The sequence below is a fragment of the Cavia porcellus genome, unplaced genomic scaffold (assembly GCF_034190915.1).
Source record: "Cavia porcellus strain 051 isolate PalLab524CR breed Dunkin Hartley unplaced genomic scaffold, mCavPor4.1 scaffold_2, whole genome shotgun sequence".
Classification (NCBI taxonomy): domain Eukaryota; kingdom Metazoa; phylum Chordata; class Mammalia; order Rodentia; family Caviidae; genus Cavia; species Cavia porcellus.
The window spans coordinates 140463347-140487076 of record NW_026947485.1 but is presented as its reverse complement, the minus strand read 5'-3'; the positions used below and the strand labels follow the sequence as shown (position 1 = coordinate 140487076).

The 23730-nt window shown below is 33.9% G+C and overlaps 1 protein-coding gene and 1 pseudogene across 1 annotated transcript in view; one reads left to right on the top strand and one right to left on the bottom strand.

Annotated features, from left to right (window-relative positions):
* Nucleotides 1-23730, top strand: part of Man2a1 (mannosidase alpha class 2A member 1) — a 162335-nt gene that overhangs the window by 67208 nt on the left and 71397 nt on the right. The window contains exons 8-12 of the mRNA XM_063245471.1: nt 2136-2313; nt 8091-8293; nt 10975-11157; nt 14840-14954; nt 16099-16169. Of these exons, the coding sequence (XP_063101541.1) occupies nt 2136-2313; nt 8091-8293; nt 10975-11157; nt 14840-14954; nt 16099-16169 (750 nt within the window). The remainder of the gene's footprint in view (nt 1-2135; nt 2314-8090; nt 8294-10974; nt 11158-14839; nt 14955-16098; nt 16170-23730) is intronic.
* Nucleotides 6549-7218, bottom strand: LOC106025589 (ras-related protein Rab-18-like; annotated as a pseudogene).

Sequence of the window (23730 nt, the reverse complement as noted above, 5' to 3'; positions counted from 1 at the left end):
ACTTTAATTAAGAATATTTATATGTAAATACATTTAAATAAAAATCAAAAGAATGATTCATTTCTTTAGAAGAAATGGGAGCTAATGAAGGAAATGTCTCATTGAACCAAGTTACCTATAGTTTCTAATTTTGGTGCTTTTGAAGTTTAATTTCTTTCCTAAAAAATTAGTGGTACAGAATGCATTAAAACAAACCTTGTAACATTAAAAACTCTAAACTGCTAGGAATATAATGTGGCCTTTTAAATAAATACCTCTACATTATCAAATCTGTATATTACAAAAAGAAGTAACTTTAAAAAGTATGAATGAGGAAGAAAGTGTGATAGAGTCTTTTTATCTTCGTTACATCCTTGTGGTTATAATGAAAATGTTCTGGGGTGAGCTTTTCACGGTTGCAGACCCAGTAATGTTTAGGATGGCAACTTTCTTGAAGGCATGAAGTCCTTTTATTGAAGTCTGAGCTCATAGATAGTTGTTTTGCAAACCGCTCAAGCCAGGTTTCATTTTCTTGGATCATACAGCAGTGAGAGCAAGTAGGGGACTCTGAGCAGCCTGTTCTTTTAGAGCTGGATAGTCAGGGTAAGAGAATAAACCAAAAAAGGACAGCTAAAGCGGGTGTGCAGAGGTCCCTGACCTGTCTGCTTGAGCAGATTGTGTTTGTAATTACAGACATTGACACCTACCCTTCCTCTTTCTGCTTAGGTGGTCAGGGGGACAGGAAACCACTTTAAGGTTAGACAGACGTTTCCTTTGGGTGTCCCAGTGTTCCCTTGGGTACTCAGTCACAGTATGTGTTTCATCTTTAGTTGATGTATTTGATCTTTTGTACGCGCATTTCTTTTGGTCTTATTTCTTTGTGGTTAATCTGTGTGTTTTTTATTATAAGTAATAATCTGAAATACTTTCTGGTAAATATGAAATGCTAGTAAATTAGTGGCAAAGATTAAACACAGTACTGTAGCAAATGCTCATCTCCAAAAACTAAGCGTTGTATATTATATAAGAACATTCCGTGTATTTTACTTACCAAGCTACTAAAATATTGGTCAAATTTAATGCAGGTATTTGCAAAGCAGTCTCAGAGTGTATGAATTTAAAAATAACATAAAATTCTAAATTTGGTTAAAACCTTTTCATAGTTTTAAAAAAGAATCTCTTCATTTTATTCATGTTCTTTGAGTTTCATACTTTTAATTTTGTGAATTGAAATTTACTTTTGGGTGAACCTTACAGTGAAAATTGGAATGTCAGGTAAAATTACAATTGTCATTTAAATGCTAATTTTTCAAGCTTTGACTTTTAAATACTGTGAATTATTTGTTATTCACTTGGTTGTTTAATTTCATTTCCGTAAGACTTTTCTCTTAGTTTGTATGTCAGACCTCTTCAAATGATGCCTAACTTGGTATTTCCTGATGAAATTCTTTTGTGCTTTTAGAAAACCAGAACATGAAAGATAAAAGCTGTTTATCACATAAGCACCTTGTGTTTGGCTCATCTTTTGAGTCATGGTTTAAACCCAAGGAGGTAGAAATTAGCATAGTTTGTTTAACTCCTAAGCATTCTCTGATCTTGGGTGTTGAATCAGATTTCTGATGCCGTTAGTGAGTGGGTGGGTATTCTTCCTGAGATGAGAAAGGTATTGTTCCGTAACCCTTTACAAGTTAAGATTTATGCTTTTTGGTCTCATTTATGCACTTGTTTTCTATGTGTAACTGGGTTATTAAAATTTGAAATTAAATTAGAGAAAGACGTAAAGAAAATCAAACTTCAAAGTTGATATAGATTAGAAATCTTACTATTTTAATATGTGGGCTATGTTGGATCCCATTGCTATGCATGAGCTCTAGGAAGGCACTGGTACCTTATAATCCTATACTGAAGTTGGTTACAATAATATTTCTCTAAGGATAAACCATTGGAAAACTATGGATTTTTCCAATGATAAGATTATATGAGTATTTTTAATGGATAATATATGGTAACTTTTAAAAATCTGTCTCATGTCACATTAGCTTGTAGTTGGCATGTACAATGATTTCTTTGAATATAATACACTTTTAAATTTAGATGCTTTATGTTGTGCAGTTGGCCTTTTCTTAATATAATTTGTATTTTCTCTCTCCTTATAGGGCTCAGTTACTTCTAGATCAGTACCGAAAGAAGTCAAAACTTTTCCGTACTAAAGTTGTTCTGGCCCCACTTGGAGATGATTTTCGCTACAGTGAATACTCAGAATGGGATTTACAGTTCAGAAATTATGAGCAGCTTTTTAACTATATGAATTCTCAGGCTCAGTTTAACGTAAAGGTAATAATAAGAAAATACTTCTGATAGTGTATCTGAATTTGAACCTTCCTTATTAAATGAGGCTGTACCATAGTATGTTTAGTTCCTTTGGCCCAGTACCTTAGAATATCTTAGAACATGATTTTATCTTGGAATGTAATTTTTATGTAAAATAATTCATTAAGAGGAAAATAAGCATATATTGGAGTTCCATTTCTAGAGCTGACTTTCTATTATCATTTCTTGAAGATTAAAATGGTATTATTTTTATGTAATTGGAAATGTGTACCAATTAAAGTTGTGCTTTTCATATTTCAGGGATATCCTGTTTTTCTGCCAGCACTGAAAGTTTATTAATAGTTTCTTTCTGACAGTTGCATCTTTGTGATTTAGTAGTGTGACTGGCATTTGTAGAGGAACATATCTTGAATTTTGCAAATGTCTCATGTCCAGAGAGTGAACTGGCATTTTTCTTAGTGAAATGACTCCTAAAATTAATCTTTTCCTTGTGATTATTATTTTTCATTTTAAAATTCTTTTTTAACTTGTAGAAAATTTAAACTGTACCCTGACGTTCTTAGAATACCACAGTTAGGGTCCTCTTCGTGTCCCTGGCCCTGTTCTAACACCCATCGGTTCAGGGCTCTCTCGTCAGCTCTGTTCCACTGCTGTCTCCCCACTTAGCACACATCTCAGATTTTATGTGGCTTCATCTCTGACTACTCTAGTGTATTATCTCTGAGTGGTAATAAGTGTGTAAGACCCTAATCATCTGGCATCACATAAAATTGCAATAATTTGATAATATATATCTCAATAGTATCAGCTTTACCTGAGTCAAGACTTAAACAATATTAAGACATTGTCACATGTTGTAAGGATGTTAAGATTTTTTTTAAACATACCTCATACAGAGTCCATTTTTCTCCATTACGAGAATGACTTTCAACAAATTGATTTTATTCATGTATTAATCTGTATGACAGTAGAAGATCTGTGAAAATCCTTACTAGGATTTTCTTCTGTGAAGATCTGTAAGATCTTCTGTGAAGATCCTTACTACTACTGGAGTAGTAAGGAGGCGATAGTACTGTGTAGGACTTCAGAAGACTGATGGTGACCACAGTTTTTGTAGGTAGAATTTATGTTTATTGAGTATCAGATAAGTTTAAATAAAATATCAAGTTTATTTAAGATTATTTATCATTAAATTTCTCCCAGCTTATGAATTCTGAGCTTAGGACTCTGCGTCATCTTTGTGTTCACCTGAGGGATGCAACTGAATTGTGAATATGTGATCACAAAAGATGGTATATATATATATGGCTGTCTTACTGCTAAATACATCTTAGCAAAATAGTTTGGAGTCTGGCCTCCTACTAACTGAAGAATTAGATCCTGATTTTATTACTATATTTTCTTCGATTGCCAACTAGAACAGCTTTTAAAACTGCATTTTAAAGTCTAAGTATCACATACACAACTATGTAAACTGTAAGGGGACAGAGAATTTTTTTTAGTCCTGCAGGGCTCCTCCTAGCCACCACCAGCTCCTTCAAGGGCAGCCTAGGCTTTCACTTCCATCATTTGTTCTTCAGTTTTATATGAAGGGAATCCTGTGTGTGTACTTTTCTGTGTCCGTTTTTTTTTTGTTCACAGTACGTTTGTATGTTTTATCCATGCTCTTCCTTTGCAATGCCACACAGTGTGTTTAGGATCCATTTGATGAGAATAGAAGTTTATTCTATTGTTATTAGGCATTTAGGTTGTCTCTAGTTTTTCTTTATTATAAGTAAAAAGACTCAAACATAATAGGTATGTGTTGGTCACCTGTATAAGTTTATGCATGTATAAAATGGGACAGAATTTTGTGTTTATTGAATATGTAGATGTTTATCTTTAATAGATAATGCCAAACAATATGCCCCTGCAACAGTGGTTGCATTTTATGGCAGTTTTAATTGCGTAAGGCTTGACTCAGACTTCATGGTTCAGATTTTTTTCTGTCATTTTAATTCTTTTGATAGAGACAGTGGCTTTATTTTGTATTTTTCTGGTCTTAGTGAGGTTGTACATCTTCCCTTAAGTTTATTGCCATTTGAGTATCCTCTTTGGTAAAGTGCATATTTAAGTCTTTTGATGACTTTTAAAATTAAATTGGGTTGTCTATCTTTTCTTTACTATTTATAGTTCTTTTGTATATTTTGGATTAATTCTTTTTTCAGACAAAAGTTCTGCAAATTTTCTCCTATATAGTCTGTTTTCAATGAATGCTGTCTTTGATGCATTGAAATTCTTAATTTTAATTAAATTTTTTATAGTCATTATTCTTTATGGTTTATGCTTGTGTAAAAAATACTTTGTTTACCTCATGATCACAATAATTCATTTCTTGGGCGGAGCACAGCTTTGTAGTGCTAAAGCGCCTGCCTAGTGCGTACACGGCCCTGGCTTCCAACTCTAGCATCACAAAACAGGACAAAACAACAAAAATAAAGCAAAGCATTTCTTAGGAAATAATTTCCTAGAAGCTTTAGTGTTTTACTGTCACCGTTTAGTTCTTTAATCTATCTGGATTGGAGCACTTGAATCATGTGAGATTAGGGATCACGATACAATTTTTGCCAGCAAGTATGTACAGCATCATGTCCTGAAAAGACCATAGTTTCCTACACTATATTTCAACCTCATGTTTGTCCTTAATCTTGAGTGAGACTACTTTTGTATGGGTCTGTGTCTAGACTTTCTGTTCATTGTTAACTGTCTCTTTGACTTAATTACTTTTTCCTTATCAAGACTGCACTGCTTATTCTTAGTCTTTGGCAGGTCGGTCTATATAAATTTATGCCAACTTTTAATTTCTACCAGAAAATAAAAGAAACAGACGGTTGGTATTTTGTTTGAGATTGGGTTGAATCTATGGTTCAATTTGAGTACAGTTAAGTTCTTTCCAAACTCTACACCATCATGAATATTGTATACTCTGTGAATAATGAAACAATTTGCTTTTCACTTAGAATCTTATTTGCTGTAACTCAGAGATACTGTATAATGTGCTCAAAACCCCATGTAGGATAAATGGTATCCTAGTGGATAGGATTTAAACCCAGGCCTTTGCTATATAGAATCAAAATGATTGTGCTCTCTTGCATGCTTTTGCTATATATGTAAGGAATAAATAATAAAATTATTATCTTACTGTTTTTTTTAACTGTGCCAGAGATATATTAGTTTTGAGAAACTAATGATTATTTGTTACAGTAAATTATCAACATTTTCATTGCAACAGTATTTTCCTACATATGTTAGAATCTGAAAAGAATAGTCCTTCTCAAACTGTCATTTAGTGTTTTTTCCTCACTCCTCAAAACGTAGAAATTGGTTTCTGAATATCAGCTAGCATTTATGAAAGCCAGAAGATACAGATATTCATAAACACTACACAAGTTACAGTGAAGGTACCCAAACACACACAACCAACATTTATGAAAAAAAGATGTTGGTTTTAGAAGTGGTAAGTACTAAAGGAGTTTTAATCAGTACTATTCATGTCCTGAAACCAAAATGAAGAAAAACGTATTGCCATTCGCCAAACACTATGTAACTAAAAACGCTGCGCAAAGGAACGTGAATCCAATGTACCTATCACAGGATTGAAAGTACAAGCAGCCAGCCTAATCGATGAGATACCAACACTAGTTTGGAATTGTCCCCTGAACAAACAGAAATTTAATTATGAATCGGCCTGAGGTACAGTCTGTTCTGAGACTTAGCTTAGTGGTAAAAGAGAATCTCAGACGTTCTAGGAAAGTGGTGAAGTCATGGTCTTTGTTTCTCCTCAAAGGAAATTTGATACCTGTTTATTTCCCAGTGATTCTAAGAGTTCTACATACCATGTAGTTCAGTAATTAATGGGAGTGTTTAAGCAGAAGAGACCAAAAGCAGACTTTGTGATAACATGTACTAGATAGATGGGTTTTAAAAAAATTACATGATAAATGTAAATCATAAAATCAAATGTACTCATAAAGGTACACCTATTTTATGTTACATAAAAAACTGCAGACTACAAACTGTGCACGCCTACCACATTTTACCCGGGAAAGCTGATGAGTGAGATTTCTCACGATTATTTACTGCCACGATACAAAACAGTTATGTGCAAAAGGGAAGGTCCCTAAAATAGCAGTTAGAGTTTATATACTGGAAGATGTCACTATCTCATCAAATACGCAAGAGATGGAGCTTCCCAGAGTTTATAACACAGAAAAGCAACCACCACAGGCCCTCCTCAGTGACTCTCTTCCATATGTGACAGTTAGACTCCTTTATTCTTATTCTGGTTCTCACTCTCCCACAGTCCAAGTGTCTGAATGATCTTTTCGACACATTCCGCAAAGACGCTTTGAACACCACCACAGGATTCTGCACTTGGCTCTATAACATGGAATGCTTTCGTGCAAGTTTCAGGCCTTCATTTATGTCAACTTAATGATTTTCATTATAGATGTTATTTCCAACTAGCATGTTTACTATGTCAGTTCTGTACACCGTGTTTCCAATTCATTTAACCAAATATCCAGCTTATATATCCTAAACTGATATATCGCCCTGTGCACCTCCGCAGTAGCGGGGAGTTAATTTTCGAAACCTCTCCTGACCAGCAGTATCCCATGTTGCAAGTTTAGCCTTATTTCCATCCACTGACATTGTTTTTACCTTGAAGTCCAAATTCTGGATCAAAAGTATCATCTGTGAACCTCAAGAGCAGGCTAGACTTGCCAACGCCACTCTTGCCAATAATAAGTGTCTTCAGACACGCTCAAAACTTCCTCATCCATTGTGACCCAGCTTTGCTCTGAGCCCAGCTGCCCACCTTGTGCACCTCCAAACCTCCCTCACTCTGGCCCCGAGCAGCCTGCACATGTGCACTGCAGCCTTCCTGTTACCCAGGATGTCTAGCTAGGGACACTGGTTTCGCCTCCAAACAGCTCTGTGCCTACACACACCCAGGGGCTCAGGGCTCTTTTTCTTACTATCTTACTAGTAAAGGACACATTGTTCAATAATCTATTTTTTAAAATAGTGCCTTTTAATATTTTTACCAAATCTGGCATAATGTTTCATTTTTTATTCTTTGATTTGTAGAATAGTTTGGACTCATAAAAAAGTATTTATGAACTCACTATTTAAACTATGAGAAAGACTTCGTTTGAGTGTTCAGCCTTGTAGTTCTTCACAGTCTCAATGCATTACTTTTACACAGTATAGAAAAATGTCTGCTTTTAAAATGATTTAAAAGCGTGCCTTTCACCATTATAAGAATTCAAAACAGGAAGATAGGGGTCAGCGAGGATATAGTATGGTATATGAGACACATAGTTAACAAAGCTGTTCTTCCAGACTTCTGGGCATTTGCTTAAAATAAATATCTTTTTATTCTCATTCCTGTTTCCATCCTTTCATTTATCTGGATCATTCCATCTTGGATGCTTTAACACTTTAAAGATATAGGAGTTTCCATATTCATAAATTTGTAGATCTAAATAGTTCTTATCCTAAATGCTTAAGTGTACAGATTTTAATTAAATTTAGGACTTGTTGCAGGTAAAAGGGTCAACAATATTTTTCCCCTCGCTTTTGATTTTTTTAAAATTTATGTTCATTTTTGTCTTAACTTAGAAGTATGGCTTAAATACTAGCTTTTCACTTATATGTTTATTAAATTTTCACTGAAGGAAGTCAATAATTTTTAAGTAGAAACTGGAGTATAACTGCTTTAAAATGTTTTTCACTAGATACAGTTTGGAACCTTGTCAGACTATTTCGATGCCCTGGATAAGGCAGATGCGGCTCAGAGAAGGAATGGCCAATCAATGTTCCCTGTCGTAAGTGGAGATTTTTTCACATATGCTGACCGAGACGATCATTACTGGAGTGGCTACTTTACATCGAGACCCTTTTACAAACGAATGGATAGAATCATGGAATCTCATTTAAGGTACATTCACCACCGGGTGGTTGTATTTCTTTTTCACTTCTCTTACGTTATCATAGCCTCTTTGTAGAGTTCTGCATAATATACATAATTTAGGTAACGTTAGGATGTACTTAATATAATTGTGCAATCTTAACGAAATCAGAAATAGGTCTTCAAAGAGTAATCAGATGACTACTTTTGTTCTAGAAGGAAGGAAAAGTAGTTTAATTAGACTTTCTTAGAGTTGTATTTCATGTCTTCTATTTTCTAATTAATTTACTCATTAATATTAATATTCAGTGATACCATCATCTGTGTCTGCAGGCAGTAATCTGGCAGGCTGAATGGTTGGAAACGTAGAGTGTCTCAAAGAAGTAAATGGCCTCTCGGCAGCCAAAGGCAGGCCTCTAATCGCACACTCTAAACTTAATGACTTTTATATGTATAAAAGCATTAAAGGCTTCATCTCTGTTTTCATTTATTTAAAACACATTTCTATAGGTATGATTTTTCTGCTTAGAACGGGATTTGACAGAGATGAGAATTGATAGGGCGATTGGTTGAATCAGACAGTGATTGGTTGAAAACCATTGATTGCCTAGGACAAAGTAGAAGTCAATAGAAAATATGAAACATCAAAGCAGCACTCTGTATTGCAACCTTCCATCATTGTGTTATGGAGCTCTCTACAGTGATACATTCTATTTCATCACTGTCTAGTATGGTAACTGTGTCTGTTATGCACTTAAAACATGACCACTGGCCACTGTGACCGCGTGGGACTACTGAACACTTGAAATGCGACCAGTTTGAATGAAAAAATAAATTCTTCATTTCTTCTAATTTTTATTAATTTAAGTGTTGGTAGCCATGTTTGGTTATTGGTTACCATATTGGGGAGTCCAGCTTTAATTGAGCCTGAGTTTTTATGTAAAGTTGAACAGGTACAGGGTGTCCCAGTACTTTCTATGTATAACCCAACAGAAGTGTTCATTTTCATGATGAATCTTGGTAATAAAAAGCAAATCAGATCAAATCTACTTTCTTTTATATATTCATGGATTCCGAGTATATTTAAGAAAATCTTTTTATAAAAGGAATTTCTTCAAGTTGTGCTCAGTATAATAGTTACGTTTTTTATCATCACTGTTGTACCACCATTAATGTTTCAAAATCCTGGTTGACCTTTGACTATTGAGTTATGAAAGAGAAACACATCTTAGTGTATTTGTAATAAAATAGTATCCATATATATATTACAAAACTATGCATAAGATGATCAGCTATTTTTTGTTATTCTCAACTTCTATGATCATATAGAATAAGTACTAAATAATGTTGAGAGTAAGACCACTGAATTAGTAAGCTTTAAGTGTACAATATGTTTTAGTTGCAAAGAGTTGTGAATATTTTAATTTATTGGGCAACTTTAAGGCACAGTGCTTAAAGCTAGAAATATATTTTGAAAATTCTATAAAGCAAATCAATAAAATATAATAGTTTTGAATTACCAAATGTATTAATTTACTTGAAAATAACTTTGAATTAGTATCATTTCTTCTTTGTAAAATGAAGATAAAAAAGTATAAAGAAAATAGTTTTAAAAACCTGTTGTTTATTACGTGACATTTGTACATGTGTATCTATTCTTTTCAAAGCAAAGAATATTGGTAATAGATGTATGTGGATATATGCATAGTTTACTTAATTTGAATCTAGCAATTCTCATTCCATCATTTTTGGAAGGGTTAGAAGTTTTAAAGTAAAGATTATTACCATCTTTTATTTACTCTGTAATTTAGAGTTCAGTACTTTTCATAAAAATAGCACTTACAGTATCTTCTTTTTTTCCTGAATCTTGATACATTTCAAGCTGTGCTGACTTTCTCTCCATTGTCCTTGACATGTTTGGCATACAGAACCTTCTTTCACTTTTTGCTCGGTTAAGCCATGTCTCCGTAAGAACTTATGAAACCTGTCTGGAGCCATCTCTTCTGATGAAAATAATAAAAGCTGGAAATCATAAGCCCTCATATTCATATCCCAAAGCTATTATTAGACTAAAGATTTTTCTCTGAATTAAATAAAAATGATGTCCTTTTAACCTTTTTTTATTAACTATATTTGTTGCGTGTCATTCAAAACTGACATTGATGTTTGTCCCTGAGCTGATATTTAGCATTCTTTCCTGCCTCTCTTCTGTCCTCTCAGTGTCTTTTTCTTAAGTTCATGCCTTTCCTGGATGTGTGTTCTGTCAGTGTGCAAATGCGAGAGGAAATGGAGTTCTGGTGATGTTCTGGCCTGCATGTTTCTGTTAGTCTTGGACAGCAGAAAGGACAGACCCAATTACTCCTTTTTTTACTGCTTTAGTCAGGTCCCCTCACCCCACTGTGAGATCTGTCTGTCTTGCTGGTCATTAATGCTAATTTCTTTCCATGATTATTTGGAACAAGGACACCCATCCAATATCAGTGCAAACATGATGTTCTTTGATGACTGACAATTGAAATACATTAGATAAACACCTTTGATAGTTTTATAGACATTTTCATTACCAGTATCTTTTGTATAAATTGTTGGTATGGAAATTTTGAATTATTTGAAAGCTATACAGTATTTTCAGAGTAATAGTTTCATGGTTTAGATTATAAGCTGAAATACTAGTTTTGAAAGAAAAATTAATGGCTGTTTTATGCAATTAGGGCTGCTGAAATTCTTTACTATTTCGCCTTGAAACAAGCTCAGAAATACAAGATACGTAAATTTCTTACAACACCGTATTACACAGCCTTGACAGAAGCAAGAAGGAACTTGGGATTGTTTCAGCATCATGATGCTATCACAGGAACTGCAAAGGACTGGGTAGTTGTGGATTATGGTACCAGGTAATGTAATTAGAGGAAATAGTATTTAAAAATTATTTTAAAAATTGACTCATTATTATATCTAGAGATGAAGCTGTTAATGTATATCAGAACACATTAATAATGATTTGCCTTCTGAGTGTTGCTGTAGCAAAAATCACCAGTTTTTTTACATTTTTCAAGAAATCATATGAAACATCATAGCTGTCCCAGCTTTTTGTTGCATTAGTTCTTCAAATAAAGTAGGAAAACATTATAAAAATTGATCCTGTTTTTCCCAAGGTACAGGATGGTAATGAGGTTATCTTCTTAAGGCTTTGGCATTAGATAAATTATGGTTAAAGTCCAGGGGGATAAAAAGTTCTACTTTGTTATATAGAAACTTAATTTCATATCCAGTTGTTCTTCAATTCTAGACTTATTTTTAGAAGGACATTGAAAGTAAAAGAATAAGAAAGAAGCATAACTAAGAAAAAAAGGACCTAAGGAGTGTGTCATGTATAAATGACATAAGCAACTGGGCATGAGAAGGATGACTTTGGTGTTGGTGATAAGTCATCTCCCACCAGTTGAAGAACTGTCAGACAAGTGAGAGGTAGAAACAGCAGACTCTGACTTGAAGAATTTAACAATGAATACAAGCTTTGTCTCAGAAAGGCAGAGGACTTAGTATGCCAGGTTCCCCAATAATGAAAAAGACTGACCTTTTATGATGGTGAGATCTCTGTCTTCATGCCGGAGCTTGAATGACCATTCATTAGGATCAGTACTGAGGAAATTCCCATATTGGAGAAAGAGTTTTGACTATTAATTTCATTATAGGTTAGACTATTATTTCTTCCAGATTTCTACCAAAACTATATACATATATATAAATATATATATTAGAAATATAAAAAAAATATAAGAAATATAAAATATTATAGATCTTTTTAAAAATGGGTTGCTTTATCATAACTGGTGCTGCATGTAAAAAGTATATAGAACACATAAAATCAGCATTAAAAAACTGACCCACAACTGGGTACTATTAATTATAACACATTAAGTTTTTAGCTATAATATGTTACTAATTTTCTAGAAATAAGGGTAGAAAAGACATTCTTCGCTTTTCTTAGTTGATTCTTTCAGAAACATTCAGTTTAATATCTTGACTATCTTCAACTTTCTTATTATAGATAGAATTTCCTCACTGTGTCCTATCTTTTGAAGTTATTCTGGGCTCAAGAAGAAAAACTCATTAGTTTGATCACGGAAAGTGTTTTTGAAATGTGGTCAGAGTCTTCATTTTTTTCTTTCTTTCTTTATGCTCCTGCTTTTTTGATTTATTACAAGGTTAGAAGCAGACTTGTTAGAATCAGACCAGGGTATAAGATATGGAGGAGTCATTCTTTTACCCTGCCTGTTTGATTTCTCTGCCGACAATGTTAAAGAGATTTTGGTACAGGTCACTGAAATTTTTGTGCAGAACATTTTCTGTCTCATGACCTTCCTTGGGAGGCTTACAGTTCTTCAAAATGTTTTGTATTGCTTTTAGCTTATAAAAACAAGCCAATACAGAATTCATGTTAGTGAGAAAGAAAAGACATAGTAATTCTCAAATTATACTTGACACTTGTAAATTTGCTTTGCAAGTGCTTCACACTTCAGTGGAAAAGTCATAAACAATTACTGCCTCATTAACACAGGCATTTTAAGGAGGAAATTTCAAAACACAGGTGACAGAATTATAAAAGGAGGCAGCTAACATTGCTGTTCTCTTATACTTTGACTATTGAGTACTGTTCATTCAGACATTGGCAGAAATGTCTCTGAGAACAGGTGTATGAGTTAGCGATTGCATTTGGTTGCTGGTCATAGCATCTCTAAAAGTGTAAATCTTAACCCTGCTCATTTTTATGTCATGTGGAAGAAACCTGCAGCTAAGCAGGTCAGATAAGACAGCTCTTAAATGTCAGAGGCGATTCAGTTCCTTCCAGCTTTTTTGCTGCTGTCCTAGGGAGACTCTTTGAGAACCATGCTTTGAACAATAAACAGAATATTTATATAGCCATAGACCGGAAAAACAGGAATGCGTCACGGCACATTTAGAGGTCAATTCTAATTGTGGCATGAAAAAAATGTATTATTTGGCATAAATTATGTAACATGGCCTCTGTAGACAGAAATAGTTGCAAGGAGTTCAGAAAGGCTTTGGGGCTCTGCCAGCTATTGCTAAATTGTAATTCATGCTGGTAGGTAAAACTGGACAAGAGGTGAGCCTGAGGGTTCTAACATACATATCAGACTATTGAATGACAGACCCGATGCCATCTGTTTAAAACAACAGCAGTGACAGCGAACTAGAAAACTGTGATTCCCCCTGAACTGTGTTAGATATTGATGGGATAGTGCATGTTAGGACCTGAGAGGCTCTGAGAAATCCTACATAGATGAAATGTTTAAATATTTAAAATTTTGCTGTATCTGGTGTTTCTCAGACTTATTTTATCGTGCTTTTTGTTTGTTTGTTTGTTTGAAACACACGAGCTTTATACATTCTAAGAAAGCATTTTGGAAATGCCCTGCTAAAGGTTTTGCTGCTTTTTGAAGACTGCATATTTGTTCGTAGGATATAAATATTGGACTCATGGCTTTCCCACAGTTGAATTGGGACTCTTTAAAAATACACTATGATGCATGTATGGAGCTTTTGAAGAATATGACCGTTATTTTGTAGGTTCGGGTCACCATGTAGAAACAGATTTAGGTTGAAGGAGTTACTTCCATAACGGAACTGTATTCATTCGTTAGGTCCTTTAGTCCAATGAGAACACTTTACTATTAGAAAACATCTGGATATACTGAGAAATGTCCCTGGATGGTGTCATGAACCCAAATCCATGAAATCTTAGTACTATAATTACGGCTTTAATTTGTAAATGTATTTCCTAACTTACTGATCATGATCGCTTATGTACATGTTTGAAAGAACTCCTTTTGCTATTCGAAAAGAAATATTTCTAATCATCTATGGATTTTTGTTGTTTTTGCAGGGGTGCAAAAATATCCTTAAGGCATAGATTGTAGGCTGCTTCCTGTATTGGAGAAAATAATATAATTACCTCCAAGCACAGTAGATTCATTCTGCTGATTGATTGAAACATGATTAATGATGTTTCTGTACAGAATTTATTCATTGTGAATTTCCTTAAGAATACCTGTCTCCAAAGCTTTAAAGAGGCATAATTGAATTTGAGGGGAAAAAAAGGCTTCAAGCAAGTTACTGTAATTCACAATATGTAGTGATTCAGCAATGGTTAGTGATGTACTGACATTATAGTCCAGAGCTGATCATGATGATTCTTAAACATCTATTTGATTCCTGAGACATAAAAATAATCTTGGGATGATCATACTGAGTATTTTTATTATTTGGTATGATAATTTATGGAAAATATAAACGCCTTGAATAAGTTATTGTTTTTCAGGTGTGTTCAAAAGCTTTCTATTTTAAGTGAGTCCGTGTCAGTGATATTTTCTGATTAATCATTTTTTTTTTCTAAGTCTTTGTTCTGGTGAAAAGAGCCAGTTTGTCAAAAATTCATTATGGGTTTTTTACTGTGAATATAAAATGTGAGTACTGGTGGTTTGATCACAAGTAAAAAAAAATATTATATGCTGGTTTTTGTATTCTCAGACCAATAAATTTTTTTGTTTACAGACTATTTCACTCATTAATCGGCTTGGAGAAAATAATTGGAGAGTCTGCATTTCTTCTTATTTTGAAGGACAAACTTGCGTATGAGTCTTACTCTTCTGATTCTTTCCTAGAGATGGTTAGTTAATCTTTCTTAGATTCAACATAAATATGTATGTTTTGTTTTTGGGTTTGAAAAGGGAGTGACAAACTTAATAAAAACAGTGAAATATAATTATTGCTTTATACGTTATTTGAAGGAATTTGTATCACTAAATTATCTGTACATTCTTTTAATTGTATCTACAGTTGGTTTCAGGGAGGTGTCCTAGGTGCGTGTGCGTGTGTTTCTTCTAACTAAATTTTAGCATGAATGGTAAAGCAAAGAATTTACAGAATATTGTAAGACAGGCATCATAATTATTCTGTTGGTTTTAATTAGAAACTTCTTGATATTTGAATATTTGTAAATCCTGAATCTGCTTTTACTCTACTGTGGATGGCCTTCTGCTTTCTGGAATGAGTCCATGGAGTGCTGTGGGTAGCACTGAATGCAGTGGTGAGAATATTAGCACGGCCCTGCCCCAGTTGGATGGGCCTTGAAAAAGTTTCTTAGTATCTGTGGGCCCTCATTCATGTATCCCTGAAGTGAGATGGTAATATGTTCCTTGCCTTGGGTTACTATTAAGATTGCAAGGAAGAACAGTTAAGAAAACAGCTGCTTCCAATTCTCTCTGCATTTCCACCAGACACCTCTGATATTTTTAAATTGTAACTTATTTGTCATTAGACTCTGTTCTGGATCTTGGATTTTGTGATTTCATGTGTAACTTGAATTTGCACATCTGGAATCAGATCTAATTTCAATGATTTTGTAGGCTGGTGCTTGAATCACAGACATTTTTATTGTTAAAGTAAGAGCAAGAATTGATTACATGTTTCTTAAGGTTATGAAGCATACAATATGAAATTAACACAGTAAAGCCTTTTGTAAAATTGTCTCTAGAACCTGGACTTATCTGATCCCTAAGTGGAATAACCGTTATGAACTGCAGTCTCATGAACCGCAGTCTCATGAGTGCACGTTATGTTTGAAGTCTGAGCCCTCACATGCACACACATATGTACACAAGATTATTTGCTTTGACTTTGGATCTATTTTATGTAGCTGGAAAAAAGTAGTTTTTTTTTTTTTCTTGCAAGATTTTTGTAGGGTACAATTATATAGCCAATTTTGATAATTAATTTTTAAAGTAAAATAAAAATATTATTCATTTTTATAGGATTTGAAACAAAAATCACAAGATTCTCTGCCACAAAAAAATATAATACAGCTGAGTAAGAAGGAGCCAAGGTAAATTTGTAATTTCTCATAAGTTTTTACCATTTTCCTGACTTACCTATTTTGATTTTCAGGCTTTTGGTCTTTAGTCACCATATATTTTGAGGAAATATTTCACTTAGTTTATTTTAATTAAACTTTTTCTGAATAGGTTTTATTACACAGCATTGTCTTGTTCAATGCTAATTGCTAAATAGTGCTTGGTATATTGATTGCTGGGTAAATTATTAACTATTTTCCATAAATATAAGATGTGGGATAGTAAATATGTGATTCATGGGAAAAATTCTCTTTATAATGTTGATTACTTTTAGATTATATTCTTTATTGATTAACCTTTCATGTAAGGTACCTGCTTTTCATTAATCCTTGATTATGTTTTTTAAATTGAAGAAGAAACTTAATTACTTTTAGAAAATTAGTGTTTCTGCTATAAATTGTTCACTACAGAGCTGTCATTTTCCTGCCTTGTTTTATCACTGTTGGTTTATACTGAAGTTAGTGGAAAAGAAGAAAAACTACGGTATTTCATTGGTGGTTTCCTCTGTTCTATACACAAATGTTTTAATTTTTATTGTTAATTCTTCACCATCACACTACCTGTTTTAAATCACTAAAAACCAATCACTCATTACCCAGTGGACTCAGGCATGCAGTGTATTTTTTAGTATAACTTTTTATGGTCTTACTTGAGAAATTGATAACATTTATTACAAATTGAAGGGTAAAAGTATAACTTCTTTTTACCTAGTGTGTTTTACTGAAGTTATTAATAAATAAAGAATAAGAACATTAGGAAATGTGCAATTTTTAATAAGATTGTTACTTGGTTAACTAAAGGCTTAGTTGGCTAAATTTCTTCAGTAAGTATGGACTTAAAAAAAATATACAGCTTATATTTTAAATTTAATATTAAATTTATCAGTCACATTACTGACATCTTTAAAGTGATTGTAAAGTTGTAGGATGAAAGGACACAAAGAATTTCAATGATAAAATTATAGAATGTTTTCTTTGCTTCAAAATAAGTGCTTTCAATACATTTTGAGTTATGAAACCTGTTCTTTAAATATTATGTCCCCAATAAATAGTGGTGTCATTATGTCTATGGCTTTGGCCACAATCATTCTATTAATTTTTTATTTGTTACAGTGGAGAAAGAGCTTTGATTTTTCTATTTAGAAGAATAGCAAATGCTTCCCCTAAGTGATTTATGTCCCACTCCCAACCATTACTCTCCCTCTGGATGCACGTTAGGGTGGGTAGGAGGAAGAGATTACACTATACCCCATGAAGTTGCAGTTCATTCAGAAGTTGCCCTTCAGAGTTCATGGCCTCAGTCCTTTAGATTTTTCCTTAGAACCTAACTAATAATTATTTGAGAAATGCCACAATTTGGCAGCAACCACAAATGTCCCAGCAGTTGTTTTTTGGAGGGAGGTTTGCAAGTAGCCAATCTGAGAGTGTCAATTCTCCTTGTTGCTGATTGGCTTCTACCCTGTAACCCATCTTGGCCTGATGTACCAGCATTCCAGGGTCGTAACAGGTTGTTGCAGTGTAGCTATGTTCAGTGTTTTTTGGTTTATTCCTTTTAAAGCCCTAAGAAGCTGCCCAAATGCCCTGTGCCTTCTAAGGCTTTATTATTACAATGTTTTACTAAATTATATAATTGTGGAAGACATAGCATATTTAAGGTTTAACTATAAGAATAGGAATTTATAAGCATTTTTCTGAACACATTAAAATTAGCGGTTTTTCACAATTTTGGGTGCACTAGGAATATAAGCTTCCATTAATTTGGAGGGTTTGCTCTATTTGGTTTCTCTTCTTCGTTTACCTTGCTAGTCCTAGTGAGCAATAATTGATAATTTAGACTTACTTGTGCTAGATGATGAAAGTTAAGAGATATAGGTAGAATAAAGAGAGAGAAAAACATTGAAATTTAGTGTTGAGTTTTACTTATAAATATAAATGGACCTTTGAAGTTATTAGTAAAATGATTACCTTTTTTGTATTTCTTTTAAACTGTTGGTAGTTGAATAATGTTCTTTACCTTACTGTTGTTTCCTTATAGTATTTTTGTAGTGCTCCCTTTGCATGGTCAGGTACATTGGCAGTGCTGCTGAATGTCAGATTCAGATTTTTACAGTTAGTGTACATTTTGCACTTGAGAACGTCATGAATAGAACTACTTACATATTTGACTTTAAATCTATATTTTACTTGTTAACTGCAAAATATCTTAGTTACTAATCTCAGTAAGATCAGTGGAGTTGAGAAATGATAGTGACCTTTAAGATGGATGAATTTGATAGTTTTTATTCATTGGTACTGTAAGTTAAATAATTGCCATTCTCTGGCTGGGGATGTAGCTGAGCAGTGCAGTGCTTGCATGGTAAGTGCACGGTCCTGAGTTCAATTCCTGGAACCAAATCTATCTATCTATCTATCTATCTATCTATCTATCTATCTATCTATCTATCTGTCACTATTCTTAGTCTTCAAATTGGATATTTCAGAATTGTGGTTAGCAGTCTTTGTTGGATTGGAGAGCAAGGGTGCTTGAGATGAACCCAGGGCCTCATGCTCACTAGGCAAGTACTATACCACTGAGCTCTCATATTCTTTATGAGTCTTTTCTCTTGTTCTAATGCTCAGTGCATTTGAATAGTGTGCATAGTTGCTATCTGAGTAACAAATGATTCGTCTAAAGAAACCGTGCATTTTCAGGGGAAGATACCCTGTCACAAGTGTGAAGATTGGTTGTTGGTGGACTTGCAAAATGTCTTACACCTGTTAATATGTAAAACACAGATATAGACTGTAACAGTGTATGGATGGTATTAAAATCATATGGGGATGATTAGAAAATGAATGTCAGCAAGAGTCCTTGGGGATATGCTGATGTATAAAAGACTGAGAAATACTGATCTAAACTCAAATAATTTGAATACATGTAAATGAGTTCGGTCATGCTGTTGGTAACATTACTTACAGGTATAACATAACGTAATGTACTTAAAAATCTAATCTGCTGAAAATGACATTTGTACATATCCTTGTGCTTAATTTAATTCACAAGAATAATGAGCTACTCAATATGTAAATTCATAGTTTTCATATAGAATTCAGGTACAAGTAAGAGTTAAAATTAGGCTACTTTGAGTAAGTCATAAATTAGGAAGCTTAAGTACTCCTCCAATGTAAAAAAGATATTTCTCTACATTCATAATCTTCTAAGAAAATTGTTTTTAAAAAACCTTGTTAATACATAGATTTGCACAATTAGAAGACTTGGATAATACCGAATAAAAATCTAAATCAGGATCTGCTCGGGAAGGACAGGAATAAACTTTGCCATAACATAGACCAGGAACCCTTGTGAACTGATAGTTTGCAAAGAATCTTTCTTTGAGGTGAATAATTTGAAATGCCACAGAGCATCTAATCAAACAATAACTTCTATAAATCTTGAAATTTAATTTTTAAGGTATTTGTCTTATTTCATTTACGTGGCTCTAGTAGGACATTGGACTTGGTGCTTTATAATGAACACATTTAGCTGGCTCATAGTTAGGAGGCTGGAAGTCAGTGGTGGGGAAAGGGTGGTACCTGGTGAGGGGCTGGTGTTTGTCTGGGGGAAAGCATAATGGTAGGACATCCTGAACTGGGAGGGGAGTCACTCATCCCTCTATGGGGCACCTACTCACAGGTAACTGACTTGCTCCTGTGACAGTGACATTGATCCTTTAACAAAGGAAAGTTTGTTAACTAAGCAGCTGTTAAAGATCTCATTTGTCATCTCATCTAAATGCGGTCCAAAATCAGCTCATGGGGGCAGTGGTTGAGGCTGGGTTATTTGTCAGTATAATTATTTGAAGTTAATCTCAGTACCTTATGAACTCCTTGAGGGTAGGACCTATTTAATTCATTTATTTCCTTCACTGTGCCTCGGGTATTATACTCAACATAGTAAGAATTCAGTAGAAAGATTTGTTGAAATATTTTTAATTATTGACTGAAGACAGTATTCAACTTCAGATACCAGGTATGCATAAAATGTGACATTCTGTGTGAAGTATGTTACCCTAGTTAGTTCTTTAATATTTCTTTTCTCTCATTAGTTCTTTAACATTTAGAAGTTGTGTGCAGAGTGTTTCTTAATGAACATTATACCACTACAAACAAAGAAGATTTCAGCAAATCTGTGAATTTGTATGATTACTCTTTTCAGGTTTTATAGTTGTTTTAAGAGCTGAAAAGTTTTAGTTTTCATTGATCATCATTGATAGTCTTATAAAATTAACATCAATAAGATTGTATTCTTTACAATGAAGGGGTCCAACAGAATCTCCCAGATAAATGAATCAGTTAACCTCCTGAGATCAGGTTTTACACCTAGGTTATTGTTGTTATGTACATAGAGGATTTGTCTGATTCAATATTTATTGTTTTTATATTTTTTTCTATTTTTGGCATTAATTATTGCTAGTATAATGGAGTTTAAGGTTTCAAAACTGTTTTAATTTTGTCATGTCATTAAATATTTTTATGCAGAGTAAGAATATATCTAAGAATGTATAATTCAGCTTATCCAACCAATTGTTGAAATGTAAGTTTTAAATGAAGAAACCAAGCTTGTTTCTGTTACTTGAGAGTGAAGTTTCTAGGAAAACAGAATCCTAACCAATCAGATTCTGGCAATTTTATTCATTGTATCTTGAGGATGGAGCTGAGATTCCATGACTTCGATGAAGGTAGCCCTCGTATGAGACTTCAGTCTGATGCCAAGAGACATGAAGGTCCAGATGGAGCTTGCCTTGTGTTTGATGGGAGAGGGTTAGAAGTAATAATTGTGCTTATTGCTCATGGATTGTAATGGCCCAGTCGTATTCTGAAAACTATTCAGAAACCGCCCTCACATTGCTTAGCAGAAAGACAAGTGGGGTTAGCAAGACTAAGGATTGTCTTTTATTGAAAACAGTGGGCTGTATTTTAAAATTACACTCAAGGAATTCAGGGCAGTAATAAAAAACATGATATGACTAAGATTTGACACCCTAGAGCCTCCACAGATTATTTTATTCTCATAAAAGTTGAAATATCTTTGACTTTTAAAGTTGGTTTGGAAATTTTCTTTTGATGGGAGAGTTGCTAACAGTGCTGGAAACTGTTAGAAACATGAAAACTGAGCTGAACTAGTCCACATTTACCTGAGCATTAGTAGCATAGTATGTTTATAGATTTATGTTAGATTTAAGGTTTGAGTTCTTAAATGCTTCTCCGTGATGCTTTTTGATGTAAGCATAGTTGCTTGTGAAAGATGTGTGTATATTTTCACCTATATTACATCTAGATACATTGTTTTATTAACTTTGGCTTTTTAAAGTTATAGTTCAACCAGTTCTCTGATTACCTATAAACATGTTCCATCCTGTCTGCAATGTGTTGGGAGATTTGTAGAAAGAGTAATTTGCCCAAATACTGGATAGACTAGTTCATTAAATAATAAAAGATTTCTAAGGGAATTGGGAATACAGTGCCTGGGAAATGATAAGTTAGTTTTATGCTAGAAGTTACTTGCATTGACTAATGTTTTGGACAATCATAGGTTGGTAGCCATGATTACTTACTGTTGGTCAGTTTAATGTAATCATTCACAGGCTTACCTTTTGCCTAATTTTATGGAGAATTAAAAAGGCCTTTGGGAGGAGAAATGTAGAGGAAAGACTACATCTGTCTCACAATTTGCTCTCTCCCCTTACCAGTTCTGTGTGCTTCATAGTATGAAATGTGATGAGTATTAATTCATGAAATACTATTTCAATTTTGCTTTGACTTAGAAGAAATAACATCTGTTCTATTTTATATAATGGTTGACTATAGACCCTGAAACTGGGTCTCATTTTTCTATTACAGCTCACATGAAAATGTAGAGAAAGACAGACAATCATAGGAACATCAAATTTTTGGTTTGACATTCAACCTTGTGCTACAATCTAAGATGTCTATAAATTATAGTGCTGGTTCAAGTGAACTGAAAAAAGTGATTATTTGCTGATCAGTGATATAGAAACACACAAAGACAGCACACAGGTCTGTAGAAGCAAATGTGGAGAATTCCTTTTCCTTTTCATAATGTTTACCCCTAAGGGCTTAAAATTTTGGTACTCTGTCAGTTAGAAAAGTGGACAGACACTCTTCTGCTACTTTTTGAAGCTGCTAAAAAAAAAAAAAACACGTAGCAATTCCTTTTTAAAAATTTTTTCTATTTCTATGTGAGGCATGGTAAGGTATATATGCTTATAATCTGAGCACCCAGGAGGCTGAGGCAGAAGGATCATTCCAGGTTTGAGGCCAGCGTGAGCTAGCTAAATAGTGAGTTCAAGGCTACCTGAACTAAAAAGTGAGACCCTGTCTCAACCCCCCCCCCCACCAAAATAAATGAAATACGATTTTTCAATTTCTCCTTTTCTACTTAAAGTTTTCACTTAATTAACTAACTATGTGAATTGCTACTCTCTATTTCTTTTTCATGTCCATGGCATCTTGGCCTTGTAGCCAACGGCCTGACAGCTCTCAGGCCAGTGTAATACAGTTCTTTCCTTCCAGTCTTTCTGTTGTGTAATTATCTGAATCAAGTATTTATTCCTAAACTAGGTATTTATTATTTCTTCCTGTTATAATTTGATTAATTTTTTTTCTAAGTTGATGAATTACATTAAAAGCCCCTTTTAAAAGTGGAATGCAAAAGACTCAACAAAGGCATGTCACTGATAAATATTAGTGAGATGACTGAATTATTAGACAAGTCATAAAAATATAGATGAATTCTGAACTCAGATTGGTTGATATTTGCAAGTCTGTCTTGCTTTTTTGTAGAGAACCTAATCTTACAAAAAGTCATTTTTCTGCATTTAGGTTAATATAAAAAATATGACACAAAAAACTCCAATAATGACTTCATAGTCAAAACAAAGACTTTGCTCTTACGTCAGTAGATAAAAATGTGATTTACATTTCTATACAGCAAAGTAAAATTTTGAGGACATACATATTTATCTAAATGGCTTCCAACTTTAGCCCTCACTTTCCAATCTATTTTACCTCTTTCCTTTAATAGATCTGTGGCTAACCTTCGTCATAGTGACCAGAGAGAGCTTTCACTGTGTATATTTTACAACCAATGTGGAGACTGAATCTTCCACAAATAAAGTAGTTAGAAACAGGTAGGGACTGGTGATGGTAAGTGGATCACTAATCTAGGGAAATGTTTGCTTGAGGAAGTTGCTGTTGGTTGTGCTCTGGGGCCAGAGGCCAGAGGTTCCTGTCATAGTCTGTGTTCAAGAGAGAAGCCCTTTACTATGGAGAAAGCTAAATACCAATCAGGCACTGGCATCTTGGATCGTAGCCTTTTGGAAACTTGCAGGCCAACTAGGTTTGTGCATTGTGCTTATTATTAGTTACTCTTTTCTCTGCTTTACTGCATCTTCTTTCTGTCCTTCATAGTGTAAACAAAGTGGTTATTTTGTTTATTCTTGTCATCCATCTCCCTTGCAAAAATATTAGTTTC